The sequence below is a fragment of the Lathyrus oleraceus genome, chromosome 2, assembly GCF_024323335.1.
Source record: "Lathyrus oleraceus cultivar Zhongwan6 chromosome 2, CAAS_Psat_ZW6_1.0, whole genome shotgun sequence".
NCBI lineage: Eukaryota > Viridiplantae > Streptophyta > Magnoliopsida > Fabales > Fabaceae > Lathyrus > Lathyrus oleraceus.
The window spans coordinates 52,053,557-52,074,173 of NC_066580.1; the positions used below are offsets into that span (position 1 = coordinate 52,053,557).

General features: G+C 31.4%; 2 protein-coding genes across 2 annotated transcripts; both read right to left on the reverse strand.

Annotated features, from left to right (window-relative positions):
* Nucleotides 1-1,279: 1,279 nt before the first annotated feature.
* On the reverse strand, nucleotides 1,280-4,277 carry LOC127118050 (protein-tyrosine-phosphatase IBR5). Its single transcript, XM_051048187.1, has 5 exons — nucleotides 3,675-4,277; nucleotides 2,451-2,550; nucleotides 2,132-2,189; nucleotides 1,930-2,036; nucleotides 1,280-1,848 (listed from the first exon to the last, which is right to left on the reverse strand). Exons 1-5 carry the CDS (start codon nucleotides 3,909-3,911, stop codon nucleotides 1,523-1,525), a joined length of 828 nt encoding a protein of 275 aa, XP_050904144.1. The 5' UTR covers nucleotides 3,912-4,277; the 3' UTR covers nucleotides 1,280-1,522.
* A 13,132-nt stretch (nucleotides 4,278-17,409) lies between these two features.
* Nucleotides 17,410-20,079, reverse strand: LOC127118052 (tRNase Z TRZ2, chloroplastic). Its single transcript, XM_051048189.1, has 8 exons — nucleotides 19,563-20,079; nucleotides 18,710-18,872; nucleotides 18,561-18,631; nucleotides 18,342-18,437; nucleotides 18,157-18,270; nucleotides 17,987-18,055; nucleotides 17,795-17,869; nucleotides 17,410-17,693 (listed from the first exon to the last, which is right to left on the reverse strand). Exons 1-8 carry the CDS (start codon nucleotides 19,965-19,967, stop codon nucleotides 17,604-17,606), a joined length of 1,083 nt encoding a protein of 360 aa, XP_050904146.1. The 5' UTR covers nucleotides 19,968-20,079; the 3' UTR covers nucleotides 17,410-17,603.
* Between the last annotated feature and the right edge of the window lie 538 nt (nucleotides 20,080-20,617).

The window sequence follows — 20,617 nt, forward strand, 5'->3', positions numbered from 1 at the left end:
TTTGAAATATTGTCAAACTTTATTTTTAAAATCACTTATTATGATTTTTAACCAAATTGAAGTTGAGAGATAAAAATCAATTCTACAACACCAAAACAAAACATATTTGATTATTTTTAAGAAAATACAAACAGAAAACACAATTTTTTTTACATTAGGACTTTTCAGAAAAATCATAAATCGAATGAAATCATATAATCGAACTATTGTTAAATAATCAAATAATTTTCTATACTTGACAAACTAAACCATAGTTTATCAAACAATTCAATAATCGAACCACAATTAATGGCATGAGTAATGCTAAATTGTTGTTTTAAAAATAATATATTATTTTAATTAATATTTAATTATCACTTCATTATATTATTTTTGAGTTAGATATATAAACTATTGTTGAGAATAAATTCTATCAATTTAGTCTATAAACATGATAAACAATTTAAAATTAAGTTAAATATTTTAGAATGTTTAGTCGATAAACGTATTGATTCAAGTTATAACAAAATATTCACTAACTTATAAATATTAAAATTATAAAATATAAAATAATACAATTAAATATAAATGTAATTAAAAAACAACAAAAAAAAATAGCAAAAGGTATTTGAAATGAAGTTTGAATTGGGTTGAAGAAAAATTCATCTAATCCCAAAATAAATTACATATAATTTATTGTCATGTATTTAAAACATCTAAAATAGTTTTAAAAAATATTATATTAAATTAAGAAGTAATATTAGAAAAATAAATAATTAATAAATAATTAAATTAAAAAATTCAATTTGATTTATTTGGTTTTAGAAAAGTTAATCTAAAATTCAATCCAAATATCAGCATAATAATATTTTACCTTTTTTATTTTAAATTTTATATAGATTTGTGATTTTAATTTGAATTTATTTGGAGATCTTTACATAAGATAATAGTGATGAAAAAACTAAACTAGTAATTCTGATAAACAAAATTAAATAAATAAGTATAAAAATGGTAGTATTTTATTTTAAAAAATTCAAAAAAAATATAACAGTTTTACCTTATACAGTTTTGTACAATTCAGAGTTCATATCCATTATACCAAACCAATAACTTAGTCCAATTCGGTTCTAGAAAAATTAAATTGTTCGGTTCGATTCAGTTCGGTTTTTCGACCGAGTTCAAAGTCATAAATCAATGTTTTCAAACAATGCTTAAATCAGCCCGGCCAGGCGCAGGAAAATTTCGAAAGAGAATGAGGTTGGCCACTGCCAAATTTCAAAAGAGATTAAAGAAACTGAAGAATCCAACAACATTGTCTAATTGTATATACTTCTATAGATAGAATTTCACTTGTAACAGAAAAAAGAAAAGAACTTGATAAAGTACTAAGCTTTGATATAACTCAATATTACAACCATCATAATGATTGATAACTATGAAAATATTTAAAATATGATGGGAAGAAAAAACTATAGAATTGACAAGTTCACTTATAATTGTTTGGTCCTGTAATAAACCTTACCATAAATCCAAATGTTTAGAATCAAGATCCATCCATTTGAATATCAGTAACATTCGGATTCGGATTAGGTGGATTTGTATTGAAAGGATTTCCAGTAACATTCTGACCGGCTCCGAATGTGAACTCGGTAGGAGCTATATCGAGGGGTGCTCGACTGAAAATTGACGGAGTTCCGGCGCAGTTGAATGCGGGAAAGGCGGGAAGTGGAGGTAGATCGTTGGGTTTCGGGAAGCCGAAGCTAATTGAAGATGGCCCTGCTGTAGGTGAGAAAGCGGAAGGCAGAAGAAAAGAGTTTCCGGCTGATCCGAAAAGAGTTTTCTCGTATTCCTGTAGATGCTGGTAGGCAGCTATATTCAGAAAATATGAATGCTTGTCAGAAAGACGGTGTTGCGATCGGAAACGAAACTAACGGTTAAGAAAATAAATACCTCCGGATAATTCGACGGATGGTCTGCGTTCCTTTACCCACTGATAACTCTGTGCGAGTCTCCATCCTCTCGACTTCATCAGGTAGCCGATCACAACAGCCGGGGACCTGCAACAAGTTATGCATATGTAACTCCGATATGTTGCATAAAAACTTTAAGGACTAACGTATTTGGCCAATCATATATTGCAGCAATATCTTACCGACTCTTTCCTGACATGCAATGAACCAGAACACGCTCCTTATCCTTCTCACATTGCTCTGCAAAACAAACCATGCGGTGTTGATTTAAGTTTCGTTATAATGTGTAAATGTAACGCCAAATGTTTTAACTTTTAACTAAATAAAGGAAATAACGGCATAGAAAATAGACTCGTTTTCTAAATCATGAACAAAGAACGTCGAGAATCATAAGATACATGATATGTGATGACGGTTCAGGGTGAAAGACTAAACTCTGCCATAACCATAACAAATATAATGATCAAGACATAAATTTTCAGACGACGAGAAGGAACGTACCGAGAAACTGGTTTGCTTCATCAAATTGGAAACTTTTGTCATCCGGGAGGCAGTGATATGTAAACGAGTTCTTGTAGAGATTCTGACAAGAAGGGACAGTCTGTACAAACAGAAATGCAACGACCCTTAAAATGCTATATCGGTATAACAGATAGAAGGATAGCCACTATTGCAAAGACTAAAACACCAGTGTACAAAATAAACATATATACTCAAAAATAGACTAATACGCAAAGTTAAATAGCCACTATACGACAATACATTGTATTAAATAGGGTATCGCATAACAACAGAAATTTCTTCAAATTCCGCTACGCTATACTGAGCCCCATTATATTTTTAAAAGAGCAAATAGTCAATTAGATTCTAAAATATGCCTTTTGTGAATCGAACTAGTTTACAAGATCCCTAGCATTGGAGCTAAAATGACTGACAAAATCCACATATCACTCGCTAGTAATTTGTGCCGTTTAGAGGTTGATATGATCAATGCTGCAATGTGGTGAAACTGAATACCACCCAAATTTAACCATTAACGCACCTACTGTGACGTTGAAATGCTGCAACGTGGCAAAATTTGAATACCACCTAAATCTAAACAAAAATTGTGGGTATCGTGACGCTGCAATGCTGCAACGTGGCAAAAATTGAGTACCACCCAAACCTAAACAAATATTGCAGCTTTTGTAATGTCGCAATGCTGCAACGTGGCAAAATTTGAGTACCACTCAAATCTAAAACATTGTAGCTTTCATGATGTTGCAGAACATGGCGAAATTCAAACAAATTGCTATTAGTTTTCTAGATAGTTTTCTAGAGCACAAAACAATGTCAAATATCAGCTATCACTATAGCCGTGCTATAGGCGCACTACAACAACAACAACCAAGCTTTATTCAACTAAGTGGAATCGGTTACCTGGATCAAATGATACAATAATGTTCGATCAAAGATATCTTTCTATAGGCTCACTATAGCATAGAAATTTAATCAAACCAATATTTTCCACGATCCGATGATTGACAACACCAAATCCGAAACAACAAACAACAATCCAAATGCACAAACCCAATCCCACCACATTAAAACAATTAACACACCCATGATTTCAATACAAAACCACCAAAGAAACAAGAATCATCATCACATAAAAGCCAATCATTGAATAAACAGAATCTGAATCATCAATTCAATCATTGAAAGAAACAAAAAACTGATTCTTACATTGAGGATACGTGAAATCCCCTGAGTCTTGAGAAGCTCAGAGCGTGAAGCGTTATCATAGCTCCCCAAGTAAAGAAACTCCGGCAAGATCACAGAAGGAAAAGCACTAACTTGTATCGAACTTTTCTCCGATCCAACAGGAACCCTATGACCACAAATCGGACAAACTTCACCTTCTTCATATTTGTGATAGTGCCCACATACCCCACAAGGGTTTTCCCTCTCTCTTTTCCTCATTATCAACACAACACACCAATTTCCCTCCCACCCAGATCGAAAAACAAAGCCTTTCACACAAATCAAACCTAAAAACCAGATCTTTATCCAATTTAACAAAAACCCAGATGAAAAAAAAAAACGATTTGCGATAGAGATAGAGAGAGAAAAAAAAGGGTTTTGTTGTTTTGTGGTGACAGCACAGCAAGAGAAGGAAAAGATAAAGAAACAAGAAAGGGTGAATTATAAGGAAGTTTCTTTTCTTTTCTTTAATGTTTATGTCATCAATCAAGATATGATTCAATGGATTCAATTTCAATAATGTGAAATTTATAGAGAGATGAATATGAATGGAAAAGGAAAAGGAAAAGGAAAACACAACGGTGAAACCTAGTTTTTTGGTTGAGTTAAGATTTTTGGATATTTGCGAGATTCGAGAATCTTAGTTTTTGGCACGTGATAGGGTGAATGAGTGAATAATTTATCTAGGTTTTTTATTCTATTACATAGATCTTGGGTTGTACCAAAACTAGTGTCACACTCAATCTTTTTTTCTTTCCTTTTAACTTTGATTTCTAGAAATTTAATAGTGGAATTTTATAATTGGAAAAATATTATATTTTGATTAACAAATTGAATATATGGTTTTTAAAAAGGATATTATTATATTAATTAATAGTATTAATAGTATTCTCCATTTCAATGTCTAATTTTTATATAAAAAATATTAATATATTGATAGTATTATCCTTTGAATGTGATGTTTTTAAAAAAGAATATTACTATATTAATAGTATTCTCTTATTTTTTTATATTAATTTTTTTAACTCCATCCCTCTTTATTTATATTTCATCTAATTTTATTTAAAAAAGAAAATTAAATCTTTAAATTTATTAAATAATTAATATATATGGATCATGGTAAAGATTGATTCTTCAATGAATCTAAAAAAATATTTTTTTTATATAAACTTTTTTAAAAAATCAAATTTTTTTTTCAAAAGTAAACTCCATCAACTTTTTGAAATTCCATTTTCAACTAACAACGTGAAAAACAATCAAACCATGACTTTCCAATAATTTTTAGTCTTAAATCTATCCATGATATAATCAAAACATCAAAGAATATATAATTTTAATATTCAACCTATTGCTTATAAAAAAAGTTGTAGAAGAAGAATCAACAAAAAAAACTATAAAAAGAATTTAAAAAAACAAAAGGAAAAGAATGGTGGAAAAATAAAAAACTTTAAAAAAAAATATGATTGTGTTAAAAATATTAAATCACATTGCAATAAATTGTTGCCTCAATTCGATGATTTAGCAATCTCGTTTTGATTTGAGATTAATGATTGAAGTATTTATTTTCATTCATAAATCAATTTTAGAATTTTAAATTAATATTTGTTAGTGTTTTAATTATTTTAATTTAATTTAATAAATATAATATAAAAATGACATGTGAAAGAGGATTGAACAAGTGGCATTGTCCATCTCACTCAATGTTCACCAACTATTTTAAAAAATTGCACATCAATACTCTTTTTGACCAAAAGTGGAAGGATGTTGAATAAAATTGTTTAAAAATAAAATAGGAGATTGATTTTATAAATGGATCATAAAGAGGAATCAAAACTATAATTTAGCCTTAGCCTAAACATTTAATAATAATATTAAAGTTTATTTCAATTAATAAGTATTAATATTATTAAATTAAGTAATATTTATTATTTAAGTTCGACATCATAGTAGTTTCTGAGTTTAGTCATAGTTATTATTATATAGTTATTATTATATCGTCTATAAATTTAAAAAAATAATAATATAATTAATTTGTATCAAATAAGGATTCAATCGTGGGAAAGTCGACACCACTTTGTTTATAAGACATAAGAAAAAACATATTTTCTTAATTCAAATTTATGTATATGATATCATTTTTTGGTCTACTAATGAATCTCTTTGTTGAGAATTTGCTAGTTTGATGCAGGGGAGTTTGAGATGTCACTTATGGAAAAGTTAACATACTTAGGATTTCAAATCAAGCAAGGCAGAGAAGGGACTTTCATAAGTCAAATGAAGTATTGTCTAGATCTTTTAAAAATAGTTCGAGATAAAAGATTCAAAGACTATCTTAACACTAATGGCTTCAAATGTGCTCATAGACAAAGATAAAGAGGAGTGGATTTCGATGTGACCAGGTATCGACGTATATTCAGATCCTTACTCTATTTAATCGCAAGTAGGCATGACATCATGTTTAGTGTGTGCATGTGTGCTAGATATCAAACATCGCCTAAGGATTTCCGCTTTAATATCGTTAAACATATTTTGAGGTATCTTAGCGGAACCTCCAATCACGGTCTTTGGTATCCTAAAGGAAGTGATTGTAGCTTAATAGGGTATTCTTATTCGGATTTCACAGGGTGCAAGTCAGACAGGAAGAGTACTAGTGGTACCCGCCACTTATTTGGAAGCTGCTTAGTTTCTTGGCTTAGTAAGAAACAACATAATGTTGCTCTTTCTATCGCTGGGGCTGAATATGTATTTGCCGGTAGTTTTGTGCACAAGTCCTATCGGTTAAGCAACAATTATTAGACTACGATTTAAAACTTTGTTGCATTTCGATTAAGTGCAGTAGTACTAGTGCTATAAGTCTTACTAAGAATTTGATACTACACTCACAGACTAAACACATTGAGACCCAACACCATTTCCTAAGAGATCATATGGAGAAATGAGATGTTGTTTTTTAGTACGTTGACACCAAAAGTCAGCTTGCTGAGATTTTTACAAAACCATTGTCATCGGAATCATTTCACGAGATTTATAGGGATTTGAGAGTCTTAGACTCTTCATATCTTAAATAGAATGAGGATTTGGTTTAATTTCGTTTGCTATATATATAATGATTAAATAACATTATTTTATCATAAATTGTAGTTTTTACCAAACTGCAATGGTATGTCTCTAACCCTTGTATCATTCTATGAATTTATGCTAGAGTTATGCATTGGTTTGCTTATTTTCCTCCAGATCTTACTCAGTCATCTCTAGCTTATGTCTTTGTTTGTTCTTATTTTCATTTAAGTCTTTTTAAATGCATGTTGCTAATTATATGCATTTGGACTTTTGATTACTTGTTTATGCATTATTTATGATTGTTGCATACCTTGATTTACAAGTTGGTCACTTAATTGCTAGTTGTTGAATGTTGGTGTTGCGTGTGTATTTGCATTATGTTCCTTGTGACATTTCTATCTTTGTTGTATATTAGATCATTGTTGTTGTATATGCTTCTTAATTGTTTAGTTCATATTTCTTTGGAATTATCTGTTAGTGGTTGTTTCCTTGGTTTTAGACGCATTTCAAAATATCTCTTTTTAATGTTGTCAAAGGGGGAGAAGTTGTAATAAGTCTAGAATTGTTTTATGCGTTTTTATGTTGTGAGTAGTTTGTATGCAATGTTCCATGGGGAGCATACGTGTTATACTCAAAGGTCGACTCAATTCCAAGTGAAAGCTAGTCAAGCATCAAAAAGGGGGAGATTATAGTTGCAAGTCCCTACTTCACTCAGAGGGAGCTTCTATATCTGGCTATTTTGTTATTTGTCTTATCACTTTCATCTTTATTTTTATTTCTATTTGTTGAGTCACCTTCATGATTGCATTTCTCGGTATCAAGTTTAAAATGATACATTTTTATCATGCATAAAACTTTGGTTAGATTTGATATTGATCAAAATGTTCTTTGATCAATAGCATACGGTATTAATTTCAATTATTCAGTTTTACACTGAATCTTTGATCTTTGTCAAATTGGATAGAAGTGGAACTCAACCATTTGATTCAAATCAAATTTTGCACTTGATCTGAATCATTTTCTAAGTGACGGATTCTGTTTGAATAGAATCAAAATTAGTACATGATTCGAATCAATTTATTTTTCAAAATTTCATTGTTAGTTTTTGTGGCATTTGATTCTTATCAATTTTAAAATATGATTTGAATCACGTGGAATTTAATTCGAACCACCCTTGTCTGATCCGAATCAACTGCCAATTTTTTCAAAAATCAGTTATTTCTTTTATTCCATTTCATTTGTTCATTTGATTCAAACCATATTTTTCTCTTGATTCGAATCTAACTAACTTTCTCAACTATTTTATGTGCTTCATCTCAAGCACATATAAAACCTTTTTGTCATTATATTTGAAAAACATCTATCATTTTGTTCATATTTTTTAGTGTGATTTTTAATGAAAATCAATTTCATCTATTTTGACTGTTCAAAATCTTGCAACGAAATTCTTGCATCTTCAACTTCAATTGAGTTCAGATTTTGATAACGAGAGTTATGAGATTGATTGAATGAGGCACATACTTGAAATAAACCGTTCTTGGAGAGTTTGTTGAGTTTTTCAGATTGTTAGAAAGATTGAGGGATTGTCAATGGTGGTGACAAATTCCATTGAAAATAAGTAGCTTTTTCTCTCCAAAATTGTCTTAGTAGTGACTGTGGGGAAGGCTACATATAAGGCAGAGTTCTTCTCAGATCTTCGGACAATTTCACCTCTCAAGGAATTGTTAGGATTAAGAGGTTGATTTTTACACACGAAAGCTTGGAGCAGGATTGGTGTCATTGGAATATTCAAGAAACATATTCGAGTAAAGATTACATATAAGAGTTTGAAAAAGTATATTGTATACAAGTCAAAATCCATTTTAGGAGATTTATTTTCTTAGTTGTATTATGGATTGGTGATTGTATGAACTCTTGGAAATATTTGTCAAATAACAAGGAATTATGCAGGTCCTAATGGGAAACCATTGAAGAGTGCATGCAGGCAAAGTGAGAATGAATCCCAAAGCACTATAAATCTCAGTGTCATTTCTCCCTCCCCTCCCCTCTCTCTCTCTCTCTCTCTCTCTCTCTCTCTCTCTCTCTCTCTCTCTTATTTAAATTTATAGTGATTGCATTATTAGGTTTTTCAATTCCTTAATATTATATCATTTGTTCTTGATAGCCATTTGTTACGTAAGCATTAGGTTTTGTTAGAATTGGATAACTTATTAAGCAAGATTGTTGATTGATAATCTGAAAACGAATTGAGTTTAGGACATCATTTATTCACGGTAATATAGATGGGCAAATTTACATGGAGCACTCAGAGGGTTTCAATGTCACTGGAAATGGAAGATTAATTTGTAAATTGAAGAGATCTTTGTATGGTTTAAAAAAATCTCCAATATAACGGTACAAGTGATTCGATTCACATATGCTTAAGATTGGCTATATAATGTGTGACTATAACTATTTTATTTATGGTATGAGACTTGATGATGACTCTTTTATTTTTCTGTTATTGTATGTTGATGATATGTTGATTATTTCTAATCATTTACATGATGTAAATAAACTGAAAAATCATGTTGAGAAAGGAGTTTGACATGAAAGACTTGGTGTTGCTAAGAAGATTCTTGGATTGGAAATTCACAAAGATATGATTTCTAGAAAACTATGGCTATTAGAAAATCTATATTTAAAAGGTGCTAGACAAGTTTGACATGAGTAATTTGAAGGTTGTGAGTACTCCATTAGCAAGCTATTTTTAATTGTCATTGGATCAGTGTCCAAAGAGAGACGCATAAGTTTGGTATATGGTAAAGGTCCTTTATGCCAATGTTGTTGGTTGTTTAATGTGGTTAGAACTATACCAGATTTGGCATAACTTGTAAGTTAAGTTTGTAAGTTTATGTCCAAACCAGGAAAGTGTCAATAGGAAGCAGTCAAGTCTATTTTCAAGTACTTAAAAAGTATTATGATTTACGGTATCATGCTTAGCAGTGAACATGGAGATCCTTCTTCCGTAGGATATGTTGATTCAGACTATTCGGGTGATATGGATAATACACAGTCTATAATATGATATGTATTTACTTTAGTAGGAGGACATATTTGTTGGAAATCAGATGTTCAATCCATAATGGCCATGTTGAAAACTGAAGCAGAGTACATGGAGGAAGATGAAGTTGTCAAAGATGTCTTATGAATTACAAGATTGGTGAGATAATTGGATGTTGAAAAAGTTAAAGTTCGATTGCACTGTGATAGTCACAATGCTATTTATTTGGGAAACAATCAGGTGTATCATGTCAGGGTCAAACATATTAGTGTGAGGTTTCACATGATTAGAGAGTTACTTGCATCTAGATAAATATTACATGAAAAGGTTAATACTTTAGAGAATGCATCTGATATGTTGACAAAGGAATCATCATTGACAAGTTTAGGCATTGCTTAGACTTGTTACATGTTTCTCAGTGCTAAGCAGGAGGTGTACCTCCCTAATTTCCAGGATGAATCATCATGTAGGAAGTATTCATAGGGGTTTGATATTCGTCGGGATAAAATCGTTGAATGTGACTCATATTATTGAGATTATTACGTGTACTATTGAGAATAAATTATATTGTTGAGATAATTATGAGTAGAGAGAATTGTTTGTTGATGGTAACTAGGGATTAGGGTTTAGGTGAAATGAACCTAAGTATTATATATATGGCCTGTAACACTATAATCCTTATTATTTCATAAGATAGAAATAAAGGAAACTATAATTTCTCTATAGTCGCACACCATTGACAAAACGGTGTTAACAAAGATTGATTGTGTCCATTGTCTTTAAACTACTATAAATATATATTTTATGATAAAGTTTTCACCTCACCCAATCAAAAATCGAGGTAAAAGGTTAAGGCGCGCCATGTGTTATTTTTTTTAATAAATATCACACATTCTCTCGGTTTCTAAATATAATAGAGGGAAAAAATAATTTAGAACATGCTTTGAATCCCAACAACAATAGTTCATATTTTTATTTCTTTAAAAATTGTGCCTTTATTATTATTATTTTTTTTAAAATTAATGATTTATACTTTTGATTATATTTAATAACCAATGGATTAGATTATCATATTTTACTATAAAAGCCCTCGTTAATCATATTTTATCCTAAACTTAACTTATATGCAGCCGCTCAAAAGTCTTACGCGTCATTCTTTGGGAGGAATCACAAGACATAAAAATCTTCAATGTTCTTCAATCTTGAAAAAAATAGTTTTTGTCCTTGCAATCTATCTCCCATAATGATGTTGCATTTTTATAATAACCTTCCTATGTTGTCAATCAAAGAAAACATTGAGAAATTTATTGTTTTCCATGGTTGACAATATTGAGAATTTTTTTCATAAACACAATCTATTTATCTTTCATGTTCTCTTTGCCATAAAAGCATTTGTTCAAGATAATGAAATATCTCTGGGATGGATTGTAAGTACAGAAAAAAATTCTCTTAGTTGAAACATATAATTTATCATAAATTTGAAAAAATATGTTATTCTCCAAGAATCTATTCTCAAAATCTTAATATATTTAAACAATTTATTTTAATATTATATGTAAACAATGTAAATATAAAAAAAAATTATTTCCCTTCGATTTTTAACAGAAATCAAGATGTACGTGGCGCTTGAGTTGAAATATATTTTATTGTTTTTTATTTAAAAAGAAACACATTTTACCTCGATTCTGAGTAAATAACCGAGGTAAAGTATAAACATGTTTATTCAGTTTCTTCACCGTCTTTAAACAAATCTTTGTCGTCCATTTAATGAGTATCAACACTCAAGACACTTTCATTAATGATCCTCGTAAAACCTAAAACCATCATAATAAAAGTATTCTGAATATTAAAAATTGATAATAAAAATATTGAAACTTAAAAATGCGTTTATTTTGTTTGGAAAAAGTTCTCAAGGATGGATTGTAAGAGCAGAAAAATATTTGGATTCAAGGTTTGTGTTATTAAATAAATATATAACTGGATATTTTTTTATGTATCTAACATTATTTTTATTTTATATCAGACATTTGATCTTCCTCAAGATCAATGAAACGAGGATCCCCAACATTTATTTTTCTCCAAGATATCCAGCATTTGTTCTTCACCGACAGCGATGACGATAAAGAACAAAATTTAATATTCCGTGTAAACAATGTAATATTTTGTTTAAATAAATTAATATATTAATATTATATGTAAAGAATGTAATGAGTATTTTAAAAAACAATAATATAATTTTTCCCTCGGTTTTGTTATTTAACTGAGAGGTGTATGGTGCTTATTTGGAAAATATAAAAAAAATTATTCATGAGGATCCAACACATGATCATTTCAACCATCACATCGGTTATTTTTAGACTGAGGAGTAAAATAACAACTTTTCATGACGTCCTTCACTACTTCGTCTCTCTAACTGAGGTTAAATCAGGTTTCGTAAGAAGTTACTTGTGTTTTTTTTATAATATTGTTATTTTTGTTTATCTTTAATCTTTCATATAGGTTGTTATTCTATCATAAATATTTTCACCCGGATATTGTGTGAAACATGAAAGATGGGAAGCAAGTCAAGTTTTTTATAGATAAAGGGACTCCGAGTGGTTCCTCTCTCATTATGTTATCTACATATGATTTTATTGACATAACCATTATGGCGAGGGATGTTGTTACTTCTTCAACCTTCTTTGCATGAATCTGATTATGTCTTTCTTACGAACAATCTTTTAGAAAACAATGTTTGTCAATTGTTTTTCTTTACCACTATAACTGACGAATCAATGTAGATATTTTCCCTCATGACAATCCTTCAGTAGTATAAAAGTTGATGGTTCGAGTAAGGGACCGATTTCTTGTATCGAAAATCTTCCTGCCAAGGTGGTAGTCAGAAAGCGTGTCAAACTCTCATATGTGGTAAGTGTGTCAACGAAGGTACAAGTTTATGTGAATGAACGAGCTTCTGCTTGAGGGGGTATATTGGATGGACTCACACATGAGGGGGAGAATATTGAGAATCAAGTGCGGATTGTATAAATATGATATTGCTTAAAAAAATGAAGGTTGTATTTTATATTTGAGAGAATTCATATAACCAGTGTTTTAAAGTTGTAGGTAAATATGTGGTGTCTCTCATTTATTTATATAAGTCTTTGACTCAATGTGGATCTTTCCCTGCATAAGAATCTATAAAATGTGAGAGTGAGGAGGTTGTTGAAAAAACAATCCGCAACAACAAGGTTTTAATGGAGAGCTGATTTTTCTGTCATAATCTATTTTTATATAGTCCTAAATTGTCCACAAAATAAATGTTCTATGATGTGCTTGACTAGCAAAGTTATCCACGAGAAGCTGCTGAATCTCTTGTTGGGATTTCTCCTTGCCTATCTCAATGGCAGAATGTCTAAGAAGAGTGCGTTAAAAGAAGGCTTTGTCTCGGCGTCTTTCACAGTGTATGCATCAGATAATAGAGAAACCATTTCCATCGTCTTTGAATCACACGATCATGCCCACTCTAAAATTGCATTATTCTATGAATTATACAGACTTTTATATCTCAATTATCATGACACAACTTCTTTAACAAAGTTAAAAACTTTAAGAAAATAGTAATATGGACATAACCACTTAATTGTTTTTCATATGTGTACTACATAGTATGTGGATGTTTTGGACGACTTGGTTTTAGATTTCCTCCTTTTATAAGTGTGATAGAATATGATGTAGAAATATATGATAATTATAAAGAATTTTTATAACTATTGAGAGCATTAAGTTGATCTTAATGTTGAATTATAAATAAAGTTGACGAATCATACCATTAAAAAATAAGCAAGTCATCATTAAAAAATTTAAAACATAACGAATCACCAATAACAAAATGAAATATATCAATTTATCTCATAAGTATCAAGATAGAGAAATTAATTGAACTCATATTAAAAGTAATAGAAATAAGCACAAGACTTTGTAGTATCATTACGCCTTATCTGATATTATTGTGTCCTACAGGGTATTATTGTCCCCGGGTATTGTTGCACTCTACGAGATATCATTGTGTCCTACTAGATACTATTGCCCTATTAGGTACCTTTTCAGAATATGGATATTGTTGCACTCTACGGAGTATTATTGTGTCATATTAAACCCTAAAGAGGAAACCACGTTTTGATGCAATAGATATTCATCTCACCAATGACAAATCATTGAAAAACTAATAGTTTTGTTCGACATCGTCCGAACTCCCATATGTGAGATATTATCAATAAATTTAATGCACGAACAATATTAGTTACATGATTGAATAAATTTTATCTTTTTTCTTATCGTGAATACCTTTCAAACCTTCAATACAAGATACGAGATAAAATTGTCTGACCTTCAATATGAAGGACGAGATAAAATTTGTTAATTTTCAACAATAATGACTAAATAAACTCACTTAATTTTCAATAAGAATGACAACATAGTCGTGAAGAATAACAAGATAGTTGACCATTTGGGATCATATATGAGATAGTTTACATGAACTAACTGAGTTGGGATGTATTCAGCAAATAAACGTGTTATCTCGCGTAAAACAAATTGAATGAACTCTCAGAGTCGTGATTCACCCAGTAAAATGCCACGAAGGAAGAAAAATACAAGATACGATCACTAGAGTATCGTCGAGATCTGATCAATACTTAGGGCTCATATTATAAAAGCTAGTCTTAGGTTGTAAAGTATATCACAATCGACATTTGCAATAAACATGCTATTATATTTTTTTAACCACACCGCCCATACAGACCTCGTGTTGTGGATGACCACGATAAAACTTAGTCTTAGCCCTTTGAATGGCATAATTTTTTTTTGCATGAAACTGCTTTTAACCATTTCTCCCTTACAAATCTACTACTTGAGGGACTGCGAACTATCATGTCTCTTGTTTAACCACTTCGCCCTTACAAATCTCGTGTTTGAGTGACTATGTGAATGTGAGAAAAACACAAGAAGAGGGGTTGAATTGTGTTGACTTTTTCTTCTTTCAAGCCTTGGGAGCTTCTACTTCAGATGACTTTCAAATAGATTTTGAACACTCAGTTCATAGTCTAACTAAGAAAGACTTGGTTAACTTCTAGTTGAACTAAATCAAAGTCTGAACCTTCAGTTCAGAGTCTGAATCAAAGTTACTCAAAGTCTGAGCTCTTGTATATCTTCATCAGATTCTGAAATAGAATCTGACTCAGATGTAGACAAATGATAGCAGCATAATAGTTTAGAAGCAAGTAAATTAAAAGCATAGAGCATAAGCAGTTTATCCTGGTTCCTCTCATAACTTGAGAGTAGTCCAATCCCCTTGTACTTCCAAGATATTTTCACTATAACCAAATCTGATTACAAGTGTTCAAACCCATTAGCAAGAGACTTCATTTGCTTACACACACAAATATAAGACTTCCTTGCTCAAACACATAAGTTTGAGACTTCCTTGCTCAAGCTCAAGACTTTCTTGCTCAAACACGTAGGTATGAGACTTCCTTTATCTGGCACACAAGCTAAAGACTTCAAATGCCCAAGCACACAAGCAAAAGACTTCTGACTCTATAAAAACTATTAAGAGATTTGGGTAATAACTTACACTTGATATACAATCAAATGTGTAGATAGAATGAACTTAGATAGACTCTAAGACTTAAGAACTTCTAAAATATACAAGTGTTTAAGATGTTCTAAGTCTAACAATATTGATAAAGTAACTTCTCTTTGATTGTCAAGTTTCAAAGTATGTAACAGAGTTGTATAAGCGCTTAGTAGTCTTCTTCTTCAACCCTTCTGCTTCTTAAATAGAGAAGAGAGAAAAGAGACGTTGGAGACTTTCACCGTGGGCTATATTTGTACTTGATTAGACATATCAACAAAGCATCTTTCTGCAAGAGGAATAATCTGTTGAGGCTCAGGCATCAAGAAAGATATTTTTCCTTAAGTCTTCACGTGATCAAAAAGTTCTGAGTCTGTCAGAGTTTCCTTGGTATAAGAGCTTTTGCTTCAGAGGATAACTTTACTTCAAACTTCACTCTTCAGAGGTTGATCACCTTATAGTCCTTTTCTTGACTTCTGAAGCTTCAGAGTTTGGGTCACTAGAGGCTGACTTTCTTTAGAGTTGACTTCTTCAGAGTCTGGATCTCCATCAGAGGAAAAATCTTCAGAAGTAGTCTTCTGAGCCAGAGTCTGATCTTCAAATTCATATTCCTCAAGCATTTATTCATCTGTTATAAATGAAATATTTATGTAAACTTGAACAGATGTTAGTATACCCAATTGTTCTTTAAATACTTTGTTATCATCAAAATCCATGGGATATGACACTAACCAATTTTTTTCCAACACTATGAACTATATTTCTTTCTTAACTATTTCTCCCTTACAGGTCACATGCTTGAGGGGTTGTGTATTTGTTATAAATATGATGTCCCACATCTATATTGCATAGAAGAAATTCGACCCACTTGATACTACTCATGTAGGAGGCACAAAGAATGGAGGACGACATCTATCATAACCAATACGTGCTCGCTATGTGTGCGATGTCATCGTATTACGAGGCCAACTAGGCTTTAAGTCAGATGATTGACTCACCCTCGAGTCATGTAACAAATTTAGATATGAATCATACATCTGAATCCTAGACAAAGAGGGAACAAAACAATAAATAAATAAAAATGTAACGTACATAACGGTTAGAAACATAAAAGCGGAATTAAAGTCAAAATAGCTATAAATACACATATGCATGCTCATATGTTTGTTTCACTTTTACACTAAAATATAATTATTAACCTAATTGTTTTATTGAACATATTTATGCGATTAATTATTAACCTAATTTTAACAATAAAAACATGAATTTCTAATGTAGAGTTAATAAAATTTCCCTAAACCTAAGATCATACTAACATGACAATATTCGAGCTCCCTAAAGTCGTCGAATTCACAACTCTAACACACATAATGGAAGGCCTACACCAACGATGATGTAGACTCTAAGCATCCTCAATTAGAGATACATTGTCACCAACACAAAGCAATAATGGCGACTAGATACCAGAAATGATCATGGATAGAGATCCATATCAGAAAGTTTAAGAGAGAGTTGATGGTAATCAAGAGGAATTCGAAGCTTAAGAACTAGGAGTGAATCTGTTTCGAAACATTCACAATGTGGCTGAAATCAATATATAAGATAATGTTTATTTTAACTACAAATAATACTGGTAAGAGTTCTACATCGGATGATATATGGCCTAAACATATGTTTATAAGTGAGGACAATCCTCACCTTACCAATCAGTTTTGTATGATTGAGTTAGATCCAATCACATTTTTTAACATGGTATCAAGAGACTCGTTTAAGATCCGATGGATCACCTACTATTATAGTTTCCGCTATCGAACCACCCACTATTTATTTCCACGCTTTAGTTTTCTAGTCCTGAGCGTGAGACGATGTGTTAAGAGTCTCACATATAATAATATATGATTTGAACAGAGTCTTCACTCTACCAAACAATTTTGTAGGATTCGGTTAGGTCCAATCACATTTCTTAACAAATACCTTTAAAAACATATGAAACTGACATATTGTTAAGCCAAAGAACATCTTTAGTGCTGATCTAATAGTAATTACATTACCGATACAACTCATTCATTTACAAGAAACAATGAAGTTTGTAACATTCTTTTTCATAAACGGGTTACTACATTCTTTCTCTAAGTGCTCATTGGTATACAGATACTGGTACCACTTCTATCGACTTTGAAGTTTGAATGAACAGTTAAGAGTACAATGATTTGAAGCCTTCTGTTAAAGTAACCACTTTTGCTGACACCTTGGACTGCAATTTTGATGCAGCTTGACGAATATCCTGCAGATAGATCGGCACATAACATTATTACGATAGATATTCATTAAAATTTCGCTACACAATAGTATCATGCACATATTGAAGGAAAACTAAAATAGTACCTCTATGTTGTATCTTGATGAAAAATGAGTCAGCAGAACCGTTTTGTTGCGAATCCATTGAGCATTTTCAATGAGCTACAATTAACACATGATTACAAAAATCACTAAATGGCATGAGATCCGGAAAAGTTCATCTTTGTGCGTCTTGGTTCTGTCAAACTACGTATAAAATAATGAAAGATAAAGTGTTACCTCAGATATATGTGTATGACCGTGTTGGCGTGCTTGCTCTATGGTGGTTGAATCATCTAAGAAAGTTGCCTGTTAAAACAATTTCAACAATCGAATAAATCAAACAAAAAAGTAGGTTGAACTCGTAGACAAAATTATTGTAACCATTCTAGAAAAGGATTGTATTTTACCTCGGTTATAAGCACTTTTGCTCTCAATGCATCAGCGTTAAGCGGGTCAAGCATAAAATCCGATGTTGTATCCCCGGTGAAGGCCACCTCGGGAGATAATATAGTGTCTGTAATCTAGAAACAAGAGTTCATTAAAAATAAAGATAACAAATTCAAATTAGAATCGAGTTTACGATATTACAAACCTCAACGCCCGACTTTTTTAATTTCTCAATTTGTTTCCCGTTCATGTGACTGTATTGCTTCCTCAGCTTTTTCCTAATTGAGTAAACTACATAACCCTGCAAAATTCAACCAGGTTTGCATCGTTACCCAACGAGATCTGCAACGCATTGCAGTGTTCTCGATGGCAGAAGGCCAAAATCCACCACATAAACAAGTGAGGTAAGTTCTAATATAGATACCTGGCTTGGTATAACATGGTGTGTTTTGAACGGTCGAACAACAAGATCATTCCGTATTTCATACGTCTCCCCTGAAATGAAACTTTACAAATCATTTCCTCAAAGAGAATCTCGGACCATCGAAGAAGAACAAATGAAATGACACATACCGACATCCAAAGCAACCAATTCACAATTCAGTTCAACTTGGCCCAAGGACTTGTGAACATCAAGCAGCTTCTCAACATCATCTTTGATGCAAGGAGGAACAAATACGGTGGGAGGTTTCAAATTATATAAACCACGGCTTCCTATATACATCGGCAGTCCTCCCTAAATCATTCAATATCATCATGAGCTTGCCATTGTATAATGAGACATAAAAGCCTAAAACTCTCAAAAACAAAGTACTAGGAAGTAAAAGCACATGTCAGTAACTTTGATAGTGCTATCTATAACCCTCCATATGCAACTAACCGTTCCTCCTTATGCTAACTCAAGTACAAGTTAAAATCAGCTTCTATCATCTATGTCTTAACTTTTTCAGAAGCTATCTTTTTAAATATATTCAGACTGCATCAGTATTGTCAATTACGGATCGCAAGATCATGGAAAGTAGAGGCAGAGAAATGCTCTTTCTTATGCCAAAGAATTCACATAGCTATGGTTGTGAACAGAAAATGACCAATAAGGAGCCTTGGCTAACCATACAATGGCAACTGTTGAATTAATGAGATATGCTTCAAACTCACCATGTCACTCGTAATTCGGCAAAAGTGAGTTGAACAATAAATTCAGTGCTAAATCACCATTAAACTCAAAAGCTACAAATATTGGCTTCAAGTAGAATCAATTATGGAAAGCAAAACCAATTATACTTAAGAGAAACCAAACATATCAGAATCAATTCTAGACATCCAGAATCAATTATGGGTGCTCCAAAGGTGAAACCAAACATACATTAATTCAACAGCAACAAAAAAAGAAGCACAAATGGAAACAAGCAAAAATGTGATAACTTACAATGTGATCAAGATGAGCATGAGTAATAAAAACAAAATTTTGATGAATAGCTCTAGTTGGGCACCTTCCAATATCAAAAGCACACTTAAATTCAGGAATAATAATACACGTCTCGTGTCCTCCAATTGAAACCCCTTCAATGGAATAACCTTCCAAGTCCAAACCTTTACGAATAACCTGCGATTTCGCAACACGGTACTGTTCTTCGTAATCGATAGCTTTGCTGATTTCTGATAAATAACCTGAGCCTTTAAGGGAATTGACGACATGGGTTTGAAGTGAAAGTTGGTTGGGTTGTTTTGGAGAGAAAATTGGTTGGTGAAAAGGGAAAATTTGAGGGGTTTTGAAGGGGGGATTTGTGAGGGAAATTTGCATGGTGGAATGGCGAAGGGGAAGAATCGTCATGGAGAGAAGAGAGGAAAGGGTTTAAAGCGGGTTTTGGAAAGTAACTGTGTTGAAGAAACACTGATGATGATGTTGTGGAAGATAAGGTTAACTTGGTGTACTGGTTTTGTTTTTTGTTTTAAGAAATAGTATTTTTATAAAGCTATTTTCGTTTATTAACGGAGAAAATATTATTTTAATTACTAAATTAAAAAAAAAATTGTATTGTTTTTTTATGACTAAATAGTTTTTCATTGTTTTCTTTGTGGCTCTGAGACTGGGATTTTGTCTAATTTTTTTCAAGTTCAACTAGCTTCGATTTTAAACCGATGTAAAATTTTAACTTTTTTTTAATAATTGATAAAAAAATTTATGGTGGATTTAAAACTGCCACTAAATTATTAAAATATAAATTGTTTTAATAATTTAAGTGAGAGATATTGAGATTCTTACTCTAGACTCAATTTGACGTAGTTGCCATTGTTTTGTAATCAAGAGTTAGTTTGTTTTAGTTTTCTTTTTAATTTTTTTTAATATTATGTATTTTCATAAAAAACAATTATAATTTTTCTTTAAAAAATTTCAAATAAAAAATTTATTTAAATAATTAATCTTAAAATATTTTTTTAAGTATTTTATAATTTTATTATAATATATTTTGAAAATCAAAA

Bases quoted from the DNA above. Each gene is read 5' to 3' on its own strand.
- LOC127118050 (XM_051048187.1), bottom strand. From the start codon at position 3,911: ATGAGGAAAAGAGAGAGGGAAAACCCTTGTGGGGTATGTGGGCACTAT. The intron at 2,551-3,674 runs GTAAGAATCAGT...CTGTTTGTACAG, and splicing joins GGATTTCACGTATCCTCAAT to ACTGTCCCTTCTTGTCAGAA. The intron at 2,037-2,131 runs GTAAGATATTGC...AACTTGTTGCAG, and splicing joins TGCATGTCAGGAAAGAGTCG to GTCCCCGGCTGTTGTGATCG.
- LOC127118052 (XM_051048189.1), bottom strand. From the start codon at position 19,967: ATGACGATTCTTCCCCTTCGCCATTCCACCATGCAAATTTCCCTCACA. The intron at 18,438-18,560 runs GTATCTATATTA...TGAATTTTGCAG, and splicing joins ACCATGTTATACCAAGCCAG to GGTTATGTAGTTTACTCAAT. The intron at 17,694-17,794 runs GTACTATTTTAG...ATCTATCTGCAG, and splicing joins CATCAAGATACAACATAGAG to GATATTCGTCAAGCTGCATC.